We start from the raw sequence: 17661 nt of genomic DNA, 5'->3' as shown, positions 1-17661 counted from the left end.
TGTCAACATTATACAATTTTGTATTAAGAACATGAGAGATGACAGAAAGTCTATGAAGAGTCACACTTTTGAGAACGTTATTAGCATTTCTCATAGGATAATATATATTAATTTGTTGTCCAAGAGTGAAGAGGGTATTTGTGTGAGTTTTGAACCAACTCATTATGTTTTACCACACAAGGAATTTAAGGATCTGGAAGATACGTGTGAAGTAATTTTAAGATGATACACTGAATATATCCTAACAAACACGTCCATAATATTCTTGTCCAGTGTGGAAAGGAAGCCTCCACGAAGTTTCTTATTAAGCAATATTATTTATGATATAATAAAAAGAGCATAATTAGCACAAGAGATATGGATTAGGATGGATTTATTGTATGGAATGCATCCAAAAGTTGAATATAATTAATCATTTAGTCATAAATTTTGGTCGGAAACTAAGATGAATGTCGTCATATGTAGTATGGAATGAACACACACAGATATATATATTTTCTGCGTTTGGCTCGACGCCAAAGTCATGTTCATCTACAGGAGGAGCTAACATTCATATGATGAATTGCAAACCGGCTTAGCAAATCTACAATCTTTGAATAATCATCAGCAGAATCTGATAACAAGTACCACCACTAAATTCACCAGTAAAGATAATTTCATCCCATTAAACCAAAACATAGAAATTAATTCATCACATTCATTAGGAAAATTTTAAAGTTAAACTGCTCTAATTGTTACCCTGAACCCACAAAATTATAATTATTTCAAAACTAAATCATAAATTACAAGTATAACACAATAATTATCACTAAGATTAAAATGAAAAGGCCATTTCTTTCTATGAACAAATCATATAATTTTCTGGGAATTTCATCAAACAGGTAATGGGCACGCACCTATAACCATGCAACTTGCCTTTGGTAATGGTGGTGACGGTGACGTGAGCTACGTACGTCATGCTGGCAAGTGCTTCTCCTCTGAACCCCATCGACTTTATCGACTGCAAGACCTCAAACGCCGAGAGTTTCGACGTCGTGTGCCGCTCACACAGTATCGGCAGGTCCTCATACTGCAATGAATCGTAAATTCGTAAATAAATTTAGAAATAATTCAAAATTGGGTAAATTACATTGCTCCTCAGGTTTGAGGTCTATTACAACCTCATACAACATCTTTTAAAACATTTCATTTTCATATCTCAAGTATTATTTTATTTCAAAATAATACATCCGTTACATTTTCTGTCCATTGATCCGTTAAGTACTGACATGGCTGCCACATTTATACCACGTGGCTGCCAAATGTATGACACGTGGCAAAAAAAATATTTTTTTAATTTTTTTTAAAAAAACACCTGAATCTTCTACATTAAAAAAAAAAACCAAAAGCCAAAATCAAAAGCTGAACCCGCAACCCACCCACACAACCTGCAACCAGAAGAACAAGAGAGGAAAAAAAAAAAAAAAACCCATCTTCATCTTCCCCGAGGAGGTCGAGCTGGGTGCAGAGGAGGAGGTGGAGGATGGGTGCGAACCGTCGGACTTCGCCAGGTACGCGATCTGGGTTTTTTTTGTTGGGGGGAGGAATAATGGGATCTGGGGTTTTTTAAATGGGAACTAGGCAATCTGGGTTTTTTTTTAAATGGGAACGGGTGATGGTGGATGGCGGCGACGAGAACCGATTGCAGTGATGCAGGACAGAAACGGTGCAGCAAGGATGGCGATGGAGCAGCAATCTTAGGTCAATCGGATCTAGGCGATGGGTTGGCGCGGGAGATTCAAGCAGGTTGCGAGACTGGTTCAAGGCGTTGGACAGAACGGCGGCAGATTGGTGGCTGGTGGTCTGATGCTTGATGGTGGTGCAGTGGTGTAGTTCAGAGGTGGGTCGATCTGGTAGTGGACAGGTTGGTGCGGGTGGATCTGGTAGGGGATTTATGGGATTTGGGGTTTGAATAATGGGAACTGGTTTTTTGCAGCGAGGGGGGGTGGTAATGGATCGGGGTTTCAGAGGTGTTTTTTTTGTTTTTTTGGTTCAAGGTTGCGGGCGGGGGGGGGGGATAATGGGATCAGGTTTCAGAGCTTTTTTTTTTGGTTCAGGGTTCAGGTACGGGGGCTTTGGGGGAGGGATTTGGATTTTTTTTTGTTTGTAAATTTAGAAGATTAAGATTTAAAAAAAAAATTATTTTTTTGCCACGTGGCATACATTTGGCACCCACATGGTATAAATGTGGTAACCACGTCAGCACTTAACGGATCAATGGACGAAAAATGTAACGGATGTATTATTTTAAAATAAAATAATACTTAAGGTATGAAAATAAAATGTTTTAAAGATGTTGTATGAGGTTATAATAGACGTCAAACCTGTCAAACCTGATGGTACTATGTAATTTACCCTTCAAAATTTAATAAAATGGAAAAAATGAGTTGAGAAGGGACTGACGCGTATACTGTGGCCGTCGTCGGAGATTTGGGATGAGTTTGAGGCCGCCGTCCTTGACGACGACGTTGATGGAGGAGGAGCGGGCGTCGAGGCTGTTCTCGACGAGCTCTTTGACGGCGGAGACAGGGCGTTGGATGACCTCGCCGGCAGCGATTCGGTTCACCACAGACTCTTCTAGGCGGTGAGTTTTGGGAGGCTCCGTCGCGACTTTCTCTTCTTCTTCTTCTGCTTCAATTTCCATTTCCGTTGCACCGCACTCGTTTGGAAGCGCCAATTTTCCCGGCACCGCCAAAATGAAGAAGAAACGAGTGTAATTTTATTTTATTTATTATTATTATTATTTATTATATTTTTTTGGTTCAATAGAGGGGAGTAAAATTAGGTTAAAAAACTTAAATTTGTTAAGAATTGCGTTGCCACTTAATACTAAGGTGAATAGTATTTCTCTTTATTTATAAATGAGGGAACTTAGGATCGATTATTACCAATGACAAATTTAAACTAGGTTATTATGACTAGACCAGTGTGAGACTTCATTCATCTACTTGTTTGTTCAAAAATGAAAGAATTGCATTACGAAAATATACATAAGCGTAATAACAATGAAAGAGGTATATTTGAGATATAAAAATTATATTTACATTTCATAAGTTTTTGGTAATAAAGGCTTAAAGTTTTTAATAGTGTCTATGGTAGACAAAAAGAACACCAAAAAATGTAGACAAGAGGCAAGAATTTGATCGAGATAACCTAGAAAACATGATAAACTCGAGTTAGTCTATTCATTAGCCACAAAATTTTATCTTAGAATAAACACGACAAAGTTCACAAGTTTAAATTATGTGTAAAAATTCGCCAAAAGTGTGCACTAATTCACCAAGAGTGTAGTTGTTGCTCGCACCTACCATTCTAAGATATCTAAATGTGAATTTTCTCATATATAGGTTAAATAAATGATTCGAAGCTCGCCTTCACGGTAAATAAATAAATAAAATGAGTAATTCTCCTTTTATTATTCTAAAATTTTTAAAAATTTGATTATTTTTCATACAATTTTGATTTTTTTTTTGGCACTTTTGTACTTTCGTTGATTTGTTTCGTCAAATGCTTTGTTAATTAATAAAGTGGCACGACTTTAGTCTACGACACTGTCACGTCATCAATTAACAAAAGGGTTTTTATCACAAATTATTTCTAAAATTGATTCATCTCATCAAGATGGTTTCTGGAATTGAAAATCAATCAATATAATCATTGAAAACAGGTGTCGCAAATCAATCTAGTTCTTCCATTACATTTCCGTCAAAAATTTCATTATGTGATAACATGGTACATAACTGGGTCCCATAAGTCTAATTAAATATTGCCACATGGATTAAAACTATTTAAATAATTAAAACAATGTTATCTTTTGTATAATTAAAAACTTAAAAAAAAGGAAAGAAAAAAAAAAAAAAAAAAGATGCGTCAATCTTCTTCTCCTCCCACTCGAACACAACCACACCCAGACCTTTCTTATTGTATTAATTACTCAATTAATGGGAAAGTTGAAGGAGCGAAGTACCAGGGGGTGAAGGGACCGAAGGAGGTGGTGATTGCATCGTGAGTGCAGGGGGTGAGTGTTGGAATGCATGCAAGTCATATCTTTTGTTAAAATGCATGCATGAAATAAACATGTTGGATGACTAGTGAAGTTAGGCTAGTCAACATTCTTTGTGTAAATTAGGCAAGTTAGGCAAGTTAGGAAATTAGGCAAGTTAGGCAAGTTAGGCAAGTTAGCCTTATGTCTACTTTCTTTTCCTATATATATGTTTCATTTGTAATTGTTTCTTAATGAAATACACATCAAAAATTCAACATGGTATCAGAGCAGGAACTCGAAATTCCTGGCTCTGTTGATCGTTTCCGCTAAGTTTCTTTTACTCTAAGCCAAGATGGCTGGAGAACATTATGAAGATGAGTGCTCGATGGATGCTCTGTTGATCGTTTCTGTTAAGTTTCTTTTACTCTAAGCCAAGATGGCTGGAGAACATTTACTCTAAGCCAAGATGGCTGGAGAACTTTTACTCTAAGCCAAGATGGCTGGAGAACATTTACTCTAAGCCAAGATGGCTGGAGAACTTTTACTCTAAGCCAAGATGGTTGGAGAACTTTTACTCTAAGCCAAGATGGCTGGAGAACATTTACTCTAAGCCAAGATGGCTGGAGAACATTATGAAGCTGAGAGCTCGATGGATGCTTTAGCTCTACCTAACGTTGTTCAAGTTTGCGGCACGAAGCCATTTCAAGTTTGTTTGTTTGCGGCACGAAGCCATTACTGTTTGTTTGCGGCACGAAGCCATTTCAAGTGGGAATTTGGTAACATGGCGCAACAAGAAGCAAAGCGTTATTTTTACTAAACCTCTTCCTACGGTTCAGTTCATGCGCATTCTGTCCAAGCTTGGCTCAAGGAATCCCCTTGATCCAGCTTGAGGGGGAGTGTTGGAATGCATGCAAGTCATATCTTTTGTTAAAATGCATGCATGAAATAAACATGATGGATGACTAGTGAAGTTAGGCTAGTCAACATTCTTTGTGTAAGTTAGGCAAGTTAGGCAAGTTAGGAAATTAGGCAAGTTAGGCAAGTTAGCCTTATGTCTACTTTCTTTTCCTATATATATGTTTCATTTGTAATTGTTTCTTAATGAAATACACATAAAAAATTCAACAGTGAGTTATTAGCTGGTGGAGGAGCAGATTTGGAACCAGATGGAGGAGGTGTGACGGTAGGGGATGAAGGAGATTTTTCTGGTGCTTCTCCTTGTGGTGCGAGTGGAGAATCGGACGAATGGGGCATGACATCAGCTGGAGGAGGTGGGGATTCTGTTTGCACCTAAAATGTGTACAATTTCACTTATTTGGGCTATTTGGGTAAAATATGGCATTTGAAGGATAAATGTGCAAGAAAGCTAACTTGGAAAGATATTTGGCTGCAAGTAGGATGGTTTTGACATTATAATATTACTTTTCCCTTTTATTTGGGTGGTGGAGATTTGCCAAGAGATTTGTTTAATCAAGACAAATGCATGCTTTTTCATGCAAGTGGATAGGAAGACACCATGCAGGCCTTCGGGCAATGATATGTGATGAAAGAAGCTTTGTTTGCTTCTTTTAATTATTTTATTGCAAGTGGGAAATAGACATGTGGTGGAGAAGCAAACTTGCCTATTTTAATATTATTTCACATGCTAGCTGGCAGTTAAGTGCATTCAGACAGATTCAAGGTTCTCAGCAAGAGCTCTCTCATTTCTCTATATAAAGAAGAAGGAGTACAAAAATTAGGGACACTCAACCAATCAAAAAAACAAATACACAAACTCTGCTCAAGCCAGATTTGCATACGAAGCTGTAGTCAGCCCCAACCTCAATCATTTTCAGGATCAGCCCTCACAAAAGCCATCTTTTGTCTAGTTTATTAGCTCTGCTGCTCACTAGTAGTATCGTTCTCATTTGTAGTCTTTATGTACAACTCAATTCCAGTCATTTAATCTACAAGCAATCTGCAATACTAGTCATTCACTTTCCTCTGTAATTTACATTTCCAGCAACCTTGCCATTTACATATTGTTCTATCTCTCCATATAAGTAAAGTCCTTATCTTTAAGGCAAATAGAGAACCTTGATTTGAGCCACTCACACTCAATGGCACAATCCCTTGGTTTGAAGTCAAACTCAGGCCCAACCTCAATCATTCAAAACATGTCTACTAGCGGCATCTAGTAGTGGCATGCCCGCACCCACCAATTTCATGTTTGAATAAATTCCCGGCATGCCCGCAAGGCCCATGACAAATTTACGGAGCGAACAGACTCTGTGGATTTAGGTGGAGGTGAGGTGAGGGTTTTGCTGGATGTGTTGGGGAAGATTTGGGAGAGCGAACCTTCTGATGGAGGTGGTGGGGAAGCATCTGGTGGGGGTTCTGACATAGCCAAAGGAGAGGCAGCTGGTGGAGAAGGTGGTGGCTATGCTGGAGGAGGTGATGACGGGGGTGGAGAAGCAGTATATGATGGGGTGGAGAAACCGTAACTAATTTTTTGGCTTATTGTTATATCAATTCCATCACCAAACTTTTCAAAGTTGTTGATGTATTGGCAATTAAAATCGTGAGGAGGGGTTTGGGTGCAGTGCAGGTGTGATTGTGTTCAGTTGGGAGTAGAACAAATGTGTTCGTCTTCCTTTTTTTTTTTTTTTTTTTTTGAAGTTTTTAATTATACAAAATAAAAAAATTATTTTTTAATTTAAATGTTTTTAATTCACGTGGCTTATTTAATTAGACTTGTAAGGGTCAATTATGTGACATGTCATCACTTAACATAATTTTTTACGGAATTGTAACGGAATGACTAGATTGATTTGCGACACCCATTTTCAGGGACTACATTGATTGATTTTCAATTTCAAGGACCATCTTAGTGGAGTAGATCAATTTGAAGGACCATTTGTGATAAAAACTCTTAACAAAAATTTAAATGATCAGGTTAACAGAAGTTAGGTTTTTACCTAAAACTTGTAACCTCGCAAAGAAATTTCATTACATCTTACACTAAATGAGATTCTGTTAATGTACGTGTTAAATTATGGACATGGCCTGTGAGATTTTATCTTCAAGGGCATCGGTTCGAGTAATAGTAAAACCACCTGCTTCTTTTTGCAAGTAATAGTGGATTACTCACACTATTACAAAATTAGCTTAATGTGTTGGAGATTGGTGGCAGTTTATACGATATGCTCTCAAATAAAAGGTAAAGAAAAGGTTTTTTTTTTATTTTTTTGGGGGGGGGGGGGGGGGGTGGGGTTTGGGGTTTGGGTCTACGTTTTAGCATTTCATAAGAATTCACTTTCGGATTTTACATGCATTCCCTCTATTCTTTCAGTCTCCATGTACCATTTTCAGTCTAATGAATTTAGTCTTACGTTGTCTCTCTGCTTTTGATGTTTTTCACATTATTGTTCTTTTGGTTGGGGGTTGTCATTATTTGTGTTTGTGCTTGTGTTTATGTTTGAGATGTACTAATTGCTGTATTAGTCGAATACGGATTTGTAAACACATCGTTATAGTGATTAGCTTGATATTTAGGATTTGGTTGTCTACAATTTTTTTGGACCTTTTACCCTTTTAAATTTCACTCCTTTCCCCGACAATTCCTAACTTCGCCCCTGACTGAAGACAAACACGTATTCTGTTGGGGCATCACTTGTTATGGTCTTTCAAAGGAAGAAGAAAGGATATTGCGGTGCACTGAAATACAGGAACATGATCTATTGATTCTCTCATATTATAGTGTGTGGATTGATTATTAATGCTATATTCTAAAGTATAAATTGGATCGTCTACTCATAATATAACATGTTGATGCGTTCTAGTATGTTTCAATAATTTTTCTTGATGAAGAGCCTTTGGTTTGCTTTCTACTATGTTACTAGTTGCATGGAAGAGTGCATTTTGCTTGCTATCCTTAGTGGTCGTGAGCATTACCACTACATAAATTATGATTGGTTTAGTTTAGGTTTTGAGATTTAAGTAGTAGACAAATTTGATCACATTCATCAACAACTATTCATGTGGTGGTAATGCTCATAAAAATGCACTTTGAGTGGAAAAGCTAGGGTTACAAGACAACCATTTCACTGAATCTCTTGCAATCTTTAAAACCCAATGCAATTGCTAAAATTTTTATACCATATCGATGTATCGAATTACATCGAGTAACCAGGTTTAAACATATTCAGCCGTTCAAACATGGGTGCATCCTGTATGGGGATGATGTATAAACCCTGAAAGGAAGCTTCTTGCAAATAACCCAACAGTTAGGTTTAGTCAAGCATTGACCTCTTCCCCGAAGTACAAGCATGGGTTGAAGCATCTGAGGAGGGGAAATGACATCACTTTTTCAAGCAGATTGAGCACGCTAAGTTAGCCATTGCAACACCAAAAAAGAATCCAAAAAGTAACAAGTGCTATTATGTCCACTATGTTGTCTAATTTTTGACCCACTATTTAATGAAAGCTTTAGTGACAAGTTTATTCTATTGCAAGATTATATAGAAGGACATAAGCAAATTATAAAGAAAGTGTTTTTGTTTGGGAACTGAAGTGACGTAGGCGACTCCGCCTCTCTTTGTATGTCTCAGGTGCACTACTGAACTCACAACCGACCTGAAAACCAAGCGAAAGACCCACGGTTTAAGTGTGGCTTCCCTTTGATTGAGTAAACACATTATTCCATTTTTAGAATTTAAGGAATGATTCTTGGTATAGACGCAAATAGTGGAAAAAATGGAACAAATCACGTCCCTTCCTCCAGTCGGGTCAAATGATAAGAAACTTAAAAGATGCAAATAGAGTTAGGGATTAAGGGTTATGTCTCTATCTATCTCGCTTGCAGTTTCCTAAATGGATGTGAATCAATGAACAAATTTATAGATGAATTAGTTTAGAATATTGCTAGTATTAAAAAAAAAAAATATGATACCGCAAGTAGTAAGTCAACCTCACTTGGATTGCCAATCGCCGCTCTTTTGTCTCTTCCAATCCCCTTCATTAAGTATGATATATGAATTTCCACGGCTGGCCATCTCATTCATGCATTCACTATATCTACTCCTACAAGGCTTCATTAAAATTTGGAAAAGTCCACAGGAAATCTCGTGTATTCCTTATTAGTGAAAAACAAATATGAAAACAATGAGTGTAACAATGATTATTTTAGACTGTTAATAATCATTTCACTGTTTAGAAAATTTGTAAATAATGACACAAAAGTCATATCCAAGTAGTGACTACCAGTCTACTAGTGTGGTGTAGGCGATGGACTTGCAAAATACAAGAACATATCTAAATCCATTTACGTAATTTACCACAAGATAAGAACAAAGAACAGTAAATAAGATGATAAGTTGTGAATTGTGATGGAACATGAAAATCCTTAATTCAAAGTCTCCGCTGTATATGGATTTCTACAACCCGTCACAAACAGGTACCAGCTGTGTCGACAAATGACTTGCAAACTTGTAAAAGTGGTTGTGAACAACCGCCACTCATTTCGTTTTCCAATAAATTGGTTTTTCAACATAGGGAATTTGGAATTTAAAGGAAAACAAGAAACAAGACTAAATTGTAAATTCAAAACAGGAAATAAAGCAAATCCTAATTGACAGATGCAAAACCTAAATCCATAAGAGCAAGGAAACCTAAATATATTCTCACACTTCCCACTTTTATTATTCTCCAACAGGGTCCAAAACTAGGGTTTACATGGCATATGTTAAATCAGGAAGAAACTAAAGTGGTGTTAATTAGGATAATATTTCATAAAGATGATCCTAGTAATCCTAGGAATAGTATGTGTAAGAAGGAATCACAATTCTCGAGTAAAACTAATTTTAGTCAGACTAGTACACGGATATACCATGATCATCACTAACCGGGAGTGTTTTGTTAAAACTCCCATAAACAAAACCAAAAATTAATGAGTGCTATTATGTCCACCATATTGTTTTAACTTTTTCACCCATTTTTAATGAAAGTTTTAGTGACAAATTTATTTTATTGCAAAATTCCATAGAAGGACATAAGCAAAATATAAAGAAAGTGTTTTTGTTTGGGAACTGAAGTGACGTAGACAATCTTGCCTCTCTGTATCTCTTTGGCGCACCACCGTCACAACCTAACTCAAAGCCAAGCGAAAGACCCAAGGTTTAAGTGCTGCTTCCCTTTGATTGAGCAAACATATTGTGCCATTCTTAGGAATTTAAGGAATGATTTTTGGTATAGACGCAAATAGTGAGAAAATGAAACAAATCAAGTCTCTTCCTCTAGTCTGGCTAAATGGTAAGAACCCTAAAAAGAGCGAATATAATTAGGGATTAGGGCTTCAGTCTCTATCTATCCCTTTCGCAATTTCATAAATGCATGTGAATTAATGAACAAATTAATAGATGAATTAGTTTAGAATATCACTAGTATTTAAAAAAAAGAAAAAAAAAAAAACCGCAAATATTATATCATCCTCACTTGCATTGCCAATTGCCACTTTCTTCTCTCTACCAATCCCTTTCATCAATTATGATTTATGACTTTCCACGGCTAGACATGGATTTTCCATGAAATACTAATCGGTGTGCAAAGACTTCCACAGGTAGCTAGTCACCTCATTCATGCATTCATAATCGGTGTGCCGAAAATTTTATATTGTATCGATGTATCGGATAACTGGGTTTAAACATTTTTAGCTATTCAAACATTGGTGCATTCTGTACATAGATGTAGTATAAAACCCCAAAAAGAAGCTTCTTGCAAATAACCCAACGGTTAGATTTAGTCAAGCATTGACCTCTTCCCCGAAATACAAGCAAACGTTGAAGCATCTGAGGAGGGGGAAAAGACAATCACTTTTTCAACTTTTGTCACCACTTTATCATAGTTCAAGCAGATTGAACACGCTAAGTTAGCCATTGCTCTACAAAACATACAGCTTCACCAAACACCAAAACAGAAACCAAAAAATAAGGAGTGTTATTATGTCCACTATATTGTCTAATTTTTTCACCCACTTTTTTACGAAAGTTTTGGTGACAAGTTTATTCTATTGCAAAATTACATAGAAGGACATAAGCAAAATATAAAGAAAGTGTTTTTGTTTGGGAATTAAAGTGACGTAGGCGACCCTGCCTCTCTTTGTATCTCTCCGGCGCACCACCGTCCTCACAACCAAGCTCAAAACCAAGTGAAAGAACCAAGGTTTAAGTGCTGCTTCCCTTTGATTGAGCGAACATATTATGCCATTCTTAGGATTTAAGGAACGATTCTTGGTATATACGCAAATAGTGAGGAAAATGGAACAAATCACATCCATTCCTCTAGTTGGGCTAAACGGTAAGAACCCTAAAAAGTGTTAACAGAGTCATGGATTAGGGCTTCAGTCTCTGTCTATCCCTCTTGCAATTTCTTAAATGCATGTGAATCAGTGAACAAATTAATAGATGAATTAGTTTAGAATATCACTAGTATTTAAAAAAAAAAAGACAGAAAAATACCGCAAATATTCTATCATTCTCACTTGCATTGCCAATTGCCACTCTCTTCTCTCTACCAATCCCTTTCATCAATTATGATTTTTGAATTTCCACGGCTAGACATATGGATTTTCCACCAAAGACTAATCGGTGTGCAAAGACTTCCACAGGTAGCTAGCCATCTCATCCATGCATTCATAATCTCTGCTCCTACACGGCTTGCAAACTTGTAAATATCCAAGTAGTGACTACCAGTCTACCAGCATGTGTGGTGTAAAATATAACAACATATCCAAATCGGCTTCCATAAGTAAGTTGATAAGTTGTGACTTGTGATGGAACATGAAGACCCTTAATTCAAAGTCTTCGCAGCATATGGATTTCCACAACCCATCACAACCGCCACTCATTTCAGTTAGCCTTTTTTCTTTTCTCTATCAGACGGCTTTCGTTTTCAGCTCTCCAGCCTACATCCATAATCTCTTCCTATAAATTCCGGTATCGCACTAATTTTAGTAGCTAAACATCTCACCAACAAAGCAAAGAAAAACTGTGTGTCATAATGGATAGCCATTGTCACCGCATTATTGCTCACTATTTGCTTCTTTTGCTTTTGGTCTCTTCTTGCATGCAGAGTCCTACTAAACTCCGTTTCTGTTTGGCTGGTGATGAAATTTCAAGCGGTGTAAAGACAAATTCATGCATTGATGAAGAAAGACATGCGCTTCTTGTCTTTAAAGAACATCTTGTTGATGATTCTGGTAGGCTTTCGTCTTGGGTGGGTCATGATTGCTGTCAATGGGAAGGTATTTCATGCAACAACAACACTAGTCATGTCGTGAAGATGGACCTCCGGAATGATGCAGAGTGGGAAAATGCTTATTTGCAAGGTAAGATAAATGCTTCTCTGTTGAGCTTGAAACATTTAAATTACTTGGACTTGAGCCAGAATTCGTTTGATAGCAATCAAATTCCAAAGTTCATTGGGGAGCTTAAAAGTTTGCAATATCTCAATCTCTCATATGCGTCATTTGGAGGAGAGATTCCCTCTTCTCTTGGTAACCTGTCAAGCCTAAATTTTCTTGATCTCGGGTGGAATTATGACTTATCTTCCAAAAATTTGAATTGGCTTTCTCACCTCTCTTCCCTGAAATACATTAATCTCAATGGCGTTAACCTTAAGAGCACAGGAGTCAGTTGGGCGTATGATATTATCATGCTCCCTTCATTGTTAGAGTTGCATTTATCTTCGTGCCAAATTGAAAGCATTCCACTCTCACTACAGAGCATTAACTTCCTTCCACTCTCACTGCAGAGGATTAACTTGACATCACTTTTGGTCCTTGATATGTCGGATAATGGCATTAAAAGTTTTTCATTTCCCAGTTGGTTTCTTAATCTTACCAACCTCAAAACACTTGATCTATCCGGGAATGATTTCAGGGATCATTTTCCAAGTGAATTTTCAAACTTCAAATCTTTGGAAAACCTTGATTTATCTGGAACAGGCTTAAAAGGTCAAATTCCTAAAGTGAGTGGAAATTTCTGCAAACTAAAGGTCTTAAGTCTTTCAGGGAACAACTTTGATGGGGGGATTGAAGAGTTTTGGATGAGTCTCTCAAATTGTCCAAGTAATACATTAGAGTCACTAGATTTGTCTTATTGCGAGCTTGAAAGCCAATTGCCGACCTTTTTAGGAATGTTTCGAAGTTTACAGAATCTCAACCTTGGAGGAAACAATTTGTGGGGCTCAATTCCAGATTCTATCGGAAACTTGTCATCCTTGAGAACACTAGACCTGACTTATAATAATATGAACGGCTCAATTCCAGAAAGTATTGGACAACTCTATGAGCTAGTTTCCCTACGTCTGCTTGGTAATTCATGGGAAGGCATTCTAACGGAAGCCCATTTCATAAATTTTACCAGATTACAAGATTTTGAAGTAGGAAATATAGATCGGCCCATTTCCCTCATTTTCGACGGGGCTTATGACAGGGTTCCTCCTTTCAAGCTCCACACAATTCGGATCATAAATTGTGGTGTAAGTTCTGGTTTTTGGGTATGGCTTCAAACTCAAACTGAACTGTTTGATGTTATCCTTCGTGGTAATGGAATCTCAGATTCCATACCAGATGAATGGTTGTTGAAGATATCTTCCCAACTCACCCTACTAGACTTGTCTTACAACCAATTTCGTGGAAATTTTCCATCCTATTTGAAATGTCCAAATTTGACGTTTATTGATTTGAGTCATAATCAGTTGGAGGGCCCACTCCCACTTTGGTGCTTCCCTAATGTCAGTTCCCTTTGTCTCGAAAGTAATTTATTTTCCGGGCCAATCTCCTCAAATATTGACCAAATGATGCCCAAATTGCAAGAATTGTTACTTGATGAGAATCATTTGAATGGCATTATTCCTCCCTCAATTTGTAACATCCAGAACTTGCAAATACTGTCTCTAAAGAGCAATCAATTTTACGGAGAATTCCCTCATGCATGGAGAGTAGAGAGCTATATGATCTTTCTAGATGTTGGTCAAAACAATCTCTCTGGTAAGATTCCCACTTCATTGGGGGGACTACATTCCCTAGAAATATTAAAGCTCAACGACAACAATTTTGGCGGTGAAATTCCTAATGCCTTGCAAAATTGTTCGAGTTTGAGGAGTATTGATCTTGGAGACAACAAGTTATCTGGGAAAATACCTATATGGATAGGAGGGTCAAACGTATCTATGTTGTCTAGGCTACGATTACGGTCCAACTATTTTAGTGGACATATTTCTCAGCAACTGTTCAATCTTCATCGCCTTGTCATCCTCGACCTTAGTCACAACAGCCTTTCAGGTACTATTCCCATGTGTTTGGATAACTTAACTTCGCTAGTCAATGATGATTCTTATGGAAACTACTATGATGAGTTTGATCAAGCCACACTAACACTAAAAGGAGAAGAACTTGTGTACAACACAACTCTATATCTTGTAAAGAGCATTGATCTTTCATCAAATAATTTACAAGGTGAAATCCCTGAAGAAATAAGCAGCCTCATTATGTTGGGCACCTTGAATTTGTCCATGAATCAATTAACTGGAAAGATCCCTTCCAAGGTTGGAAACTTGCGATGGCTCGAAACTCTTGATCTCTCACACAATCAACTTTCGGGACAGATTCCTCAAAGCTTGTCATCTTTAACCTTTTTGTCCCATTTGGACTTGTCTTACAACAACTTGTCTGGCAGAATTCCTTCTGGAAACCAGCTTCAAGCCCTCAATTTTTCATCTATTTATGTGGGCAATCTATGGCTATGTGGCATTCCTCTCTCAACTAAGTGCCCTGAAGATGACACTTTTACTGCTAAGGATGCAAAGGACAAGAATGGAGATGGAAAGGATAACTTGTGGCTCTATGTCAGTGTGGCACTTGGCTTTATCATAGGCTTTTGGGGCATTTGCGGCACATTAATCTTAAAGACATCGTGGAGGTGTGCCTATTTTCAATTCATCGATGACATCAAAGATAAGGTAGCATTAGCAATTACATTGAAAGTGACTCGTTTCAAAAGGTTTTTATTCTGAAGTTTTATTGTACTAATATATAATGTGATGTTTTTCCCTTTCTACTTTGTGTTTTGTTACTTGCAATTTATGTATTAAATAAAAGAATCTTTCAGTAAATGTTCCCACAAACAATTATGTAACGGCTATCCATTTAATTTGGTACTTGCAAAATATATATGCAACGGCTATCTATGTAATGCTGCAATTTAACAAAATAACATTATGAACTAGATTAGCACATGTATGTATTCTTCTCTTTTACACTTGAATGTCGTCGAACTCGGCCAGTGGTAGTCCACCTCCTCCGCCTTGTCGATGCTGCGAAAACCATGCAAAAATGGGAGGGAGACAAGGAGGAAGAATTGGTGGTTCGATATCGTCGAGGGTTTTCTGGGATTCCTGTTCCTTGCAGATAGAGAGGTGGGAGATTTGGATGGCGTCTTCTGGGTTCCTGTCCCTTGCCGAGAGAGAGATGGGAGAAGTATGGGGGTAACGGAGAGGCTTTTCTGCCATTTCTGTCGATGCTGCAAAACCATACAAAAATAGGAGGGAGACAAGGAGGAAGAAGAAGGAGAAGAAGTTGAACCCTTGAATTGGGAAAAGGAACGAACTTCTAGAGGCGATTGAATTGGGTTTGAAGATTTGAGGGGTTTTTAGCGTCTGTTGCAGAGAGAGATTAGGGGGTGGGTCTAGGGTTTGCACTGAGGGTGGGTGGGCGATTCAAGTGAGGGGCTAGGGCTAGAGGGATGTTGGCTTCATCTCTATTCTCGCTTCCTGAAACTTTCCGCTCTTCAGGTAATCTCTCTGTTGAATGCTTCTAATTAATTTTTCTCATTTGGGTATTTTTGTTCTATGGATTTATGTATGTTTTTTGCCCCAGTGAATTCGAAATGAAATCAGAAAAACGGATTTAGTAAACAAATTGATGAAATTTTTATTTGCGTGTCCTGTTTTTTATTTGTTTGGTTTGGCTTTTGGAGAATAAAGCAGCTTGCTGCATTTAATTATATGATGATTTATGTGCAAATGGGGTTGTACGTATTAATCAGTGGTGGTGTTGTTTACAGCGAGCTCCGTTCAAGGTAGTTTCACTTCTTATAGACATTTTTTTCAACATTTGTGGGTTTCTTTTTACTTCTTCTCTGTTAAATTACTCATCTGGAATTCAATTTTGTTCAAAGACCAAGTATTGTTCTTCAATTAAGATTTCTGGGTTTTTTTTGTTGCTTCTTTTCTGTTAAATTACTCATCTGGATGTTAATTTAGTTCAAAAACTAAGTATTGTTCTTCAATTAATCTTACAAGAAAGCATATGAGAACGTGGCACACTAGGTGTTCGATGAAATGTGTCTAAGAATCCGTCAATATGATATATTATAATTCTGACTCTCCTCTTCAGCTCCGGTCCCAGGTGCGTGAAAGCTTCTAATTAATTTAATTTTTTTCATTTGGGTTTTTTTTTCTTTGGATTTATGTATTTTTTTTCCCAGTGAATTCGAAATGAAATCAGAAAAACAGATTTAGTAAACAAATTGATGAAATTTTTATTTGCGTGTCCTGTTTTTTATTTGTTTGGTTGGTGCTACCCTTGATTTTCCAGTGACATTTGTGCAGCCTGCATTTAATCATATGATGATTTATATAAGCTTTTTGTTTGCTTTCTTTTTTCACATCTTTCTAATTGTTTATGTGCAAATGGGGTTGAACGTATTAATGAGTGGTTGTGTTGTTTGCAGCGAGCTCCGTTCAAGGTAATTTCATTTTTTATAGACAATTTTTTAAAGATTTCTGGGTTTCTTTTTGCTTCTTCTCTGTTAAATTACTCATCTGGAATTCAATTTTGTTCAAAGACCAAGTATTGTTCTTCAATTAAAAGATTTCTGGGTTTTTTTGTTGCTTCTTTTCTGTTAAATTACTCATCTAGAAGTTAATTTTGTTCAAAAACTTAGTACTGTTCTTCAATTAATCTTACAAGAAAGCATACGAGAACGTGGCAGACTAGGTGTTAGATGAAATGTATCTGGGAATCCGTCAATATGATATATTATAATTCTGACTCTCCTCTTCAGCTCCGACGCAGGTGCATGAAGGCGACGTGGTACTGGTCGACGGTCTCTTCCTTCACAGTTCCGGAAGACGGTTCTGAACCTCTGGCGATTCCGACTGAGAGAGAGGTCAATAGCAACAAGGTAACGGAATTCAATGTTTTGTGTTTGTTATAGAGGCATATTTGCAACAGTATATCAGAGAATATTTATAGATAGTCTGTCCAGATAGCTTAGAATGTGTTTCATGATGCGTAAGGCTGAAGCGGTTTTGGCTACTTTTTGGATTGCTCATTAATTTTTTTGCTGGCCTTGGCTGGTACAAATACATATAAGAAGTACTATCCTTTTATCAACTTTTAGTCAGGTTCAAATTTAGAATGCATTTGTACTCATGAGGCATTGGGGTAAGGTGCCTGTGTTCTGTGTTTTGTTGTTATTTTTTCATCCTTTTAAATTTTATTATGGATAAGTGAACACATTTATGAGTGTCAACCATTTATCCTCATTCATATTCAAATGTAATATAATATCGATTTTGTAAGAATTTTTTGTCAA

At 37.2% G+C, this 17661-nt stretch overlaps 2 protein-coding genes and 1 long non-coding RNA gene across 16 annotated transcripts in view; 2 read left to right on the top strand and 1 right to left on the bottom strand.

Annotated features, from left to right (window-relative positions):
• Positions 1-17661, top strand: part of LOC114819228 (uncharacterized) — a 37815-nt gene that overhangs the window by 18917 nt on the left and 1237 nt on the right. Inside the window, exons 1-4 of one of the 14 annotated variants that reach the window (XR_011573637.1) lie at positions 15776-15853; positions 16364-16469; positions 16795-16809; positions 17139-17247. This is a non-coding gene — a long non-coding RNA (uncharacterized lncRNA). Of the gene's footprint in view, positions 1-15230; positions 15854-16363; positions 16470-16601; positions 16810-17127; positions 17248-17661 lie in introns of those variants that run through there. The other 13 variants (XR_011573627.1, XR_011573629.1, XR_011573628.1 and 10 more) reach the window with 13 other exon arrangements.
• On the bottom strand, positions 468-3020 carry LOC139189762 (DNA mismatch repair protein MLH1-like). The gene is made up of 2 exons (XM_070808960.1): positions 2443-3020; positions 468-1069 (listed from the first exon to the last, which is right to left on the bottom strand). The coding sequence occupies exons 1-2, from the start codon at positions 2681-2683 to the stop codon at positions 1065-1067; spliced, it is 246 nt and encodes an 81-aa protein (XP_070665061.1). The 5' UTR covers positions 2684-3020; the 3' UTR covers positions 468-1064.
• Positions 11888-15190, top strand: LOC139187508 (receptor-like protein EIX2). The gene is made up of 2 exons (XM_070808948.1): positions 11888-11994; positions 12131-15190. The coding sequence occupies exon 2, from the start codon at positions 12341-12343 to the stop codon at positions 15074-15076; it is 2736 nt and encodes a 911-aa protein (XP_070665049.1). The 5' UTR covers positions 11888-11994; positions 12131-12340; the 3' UTR covers positions 15077-15190.

Source organism: Malus domestica, chromosome 12, assembly GCF_042453785.1.
Source record: "Malus domestica chromosome 12, GDT2T_hap1".
NCBI classification, from domain to species: domain Eukaryota; kingdom Viridiplantae; phylum Streptophyta; class Magnoliopsida; order Rosales; family Rosaceae; genus Malus; species Malus domestica.
The sequence above is the reverse complement of the archived record's forward strand: the minus strand, read 5'-3'. Positions and strand labels throughout refer to the sequence as shown.

Coding starts and splice junctions, on each gene's coding strand:
- LOC139187508 (XM_070808948.1), top strand. CDS start 12,341: ATGGACCTCCGGAATGATGCAGAGTGGGAAAATGCTTATTTGCAAGGT.
- LOC139189762 (XM_070808960.1), bottom strand. CDS start 2,683: ATGGAAATTGAAGCAGAAGAAGAAGAAGAGAAAGTCGCGACGGAGCCT.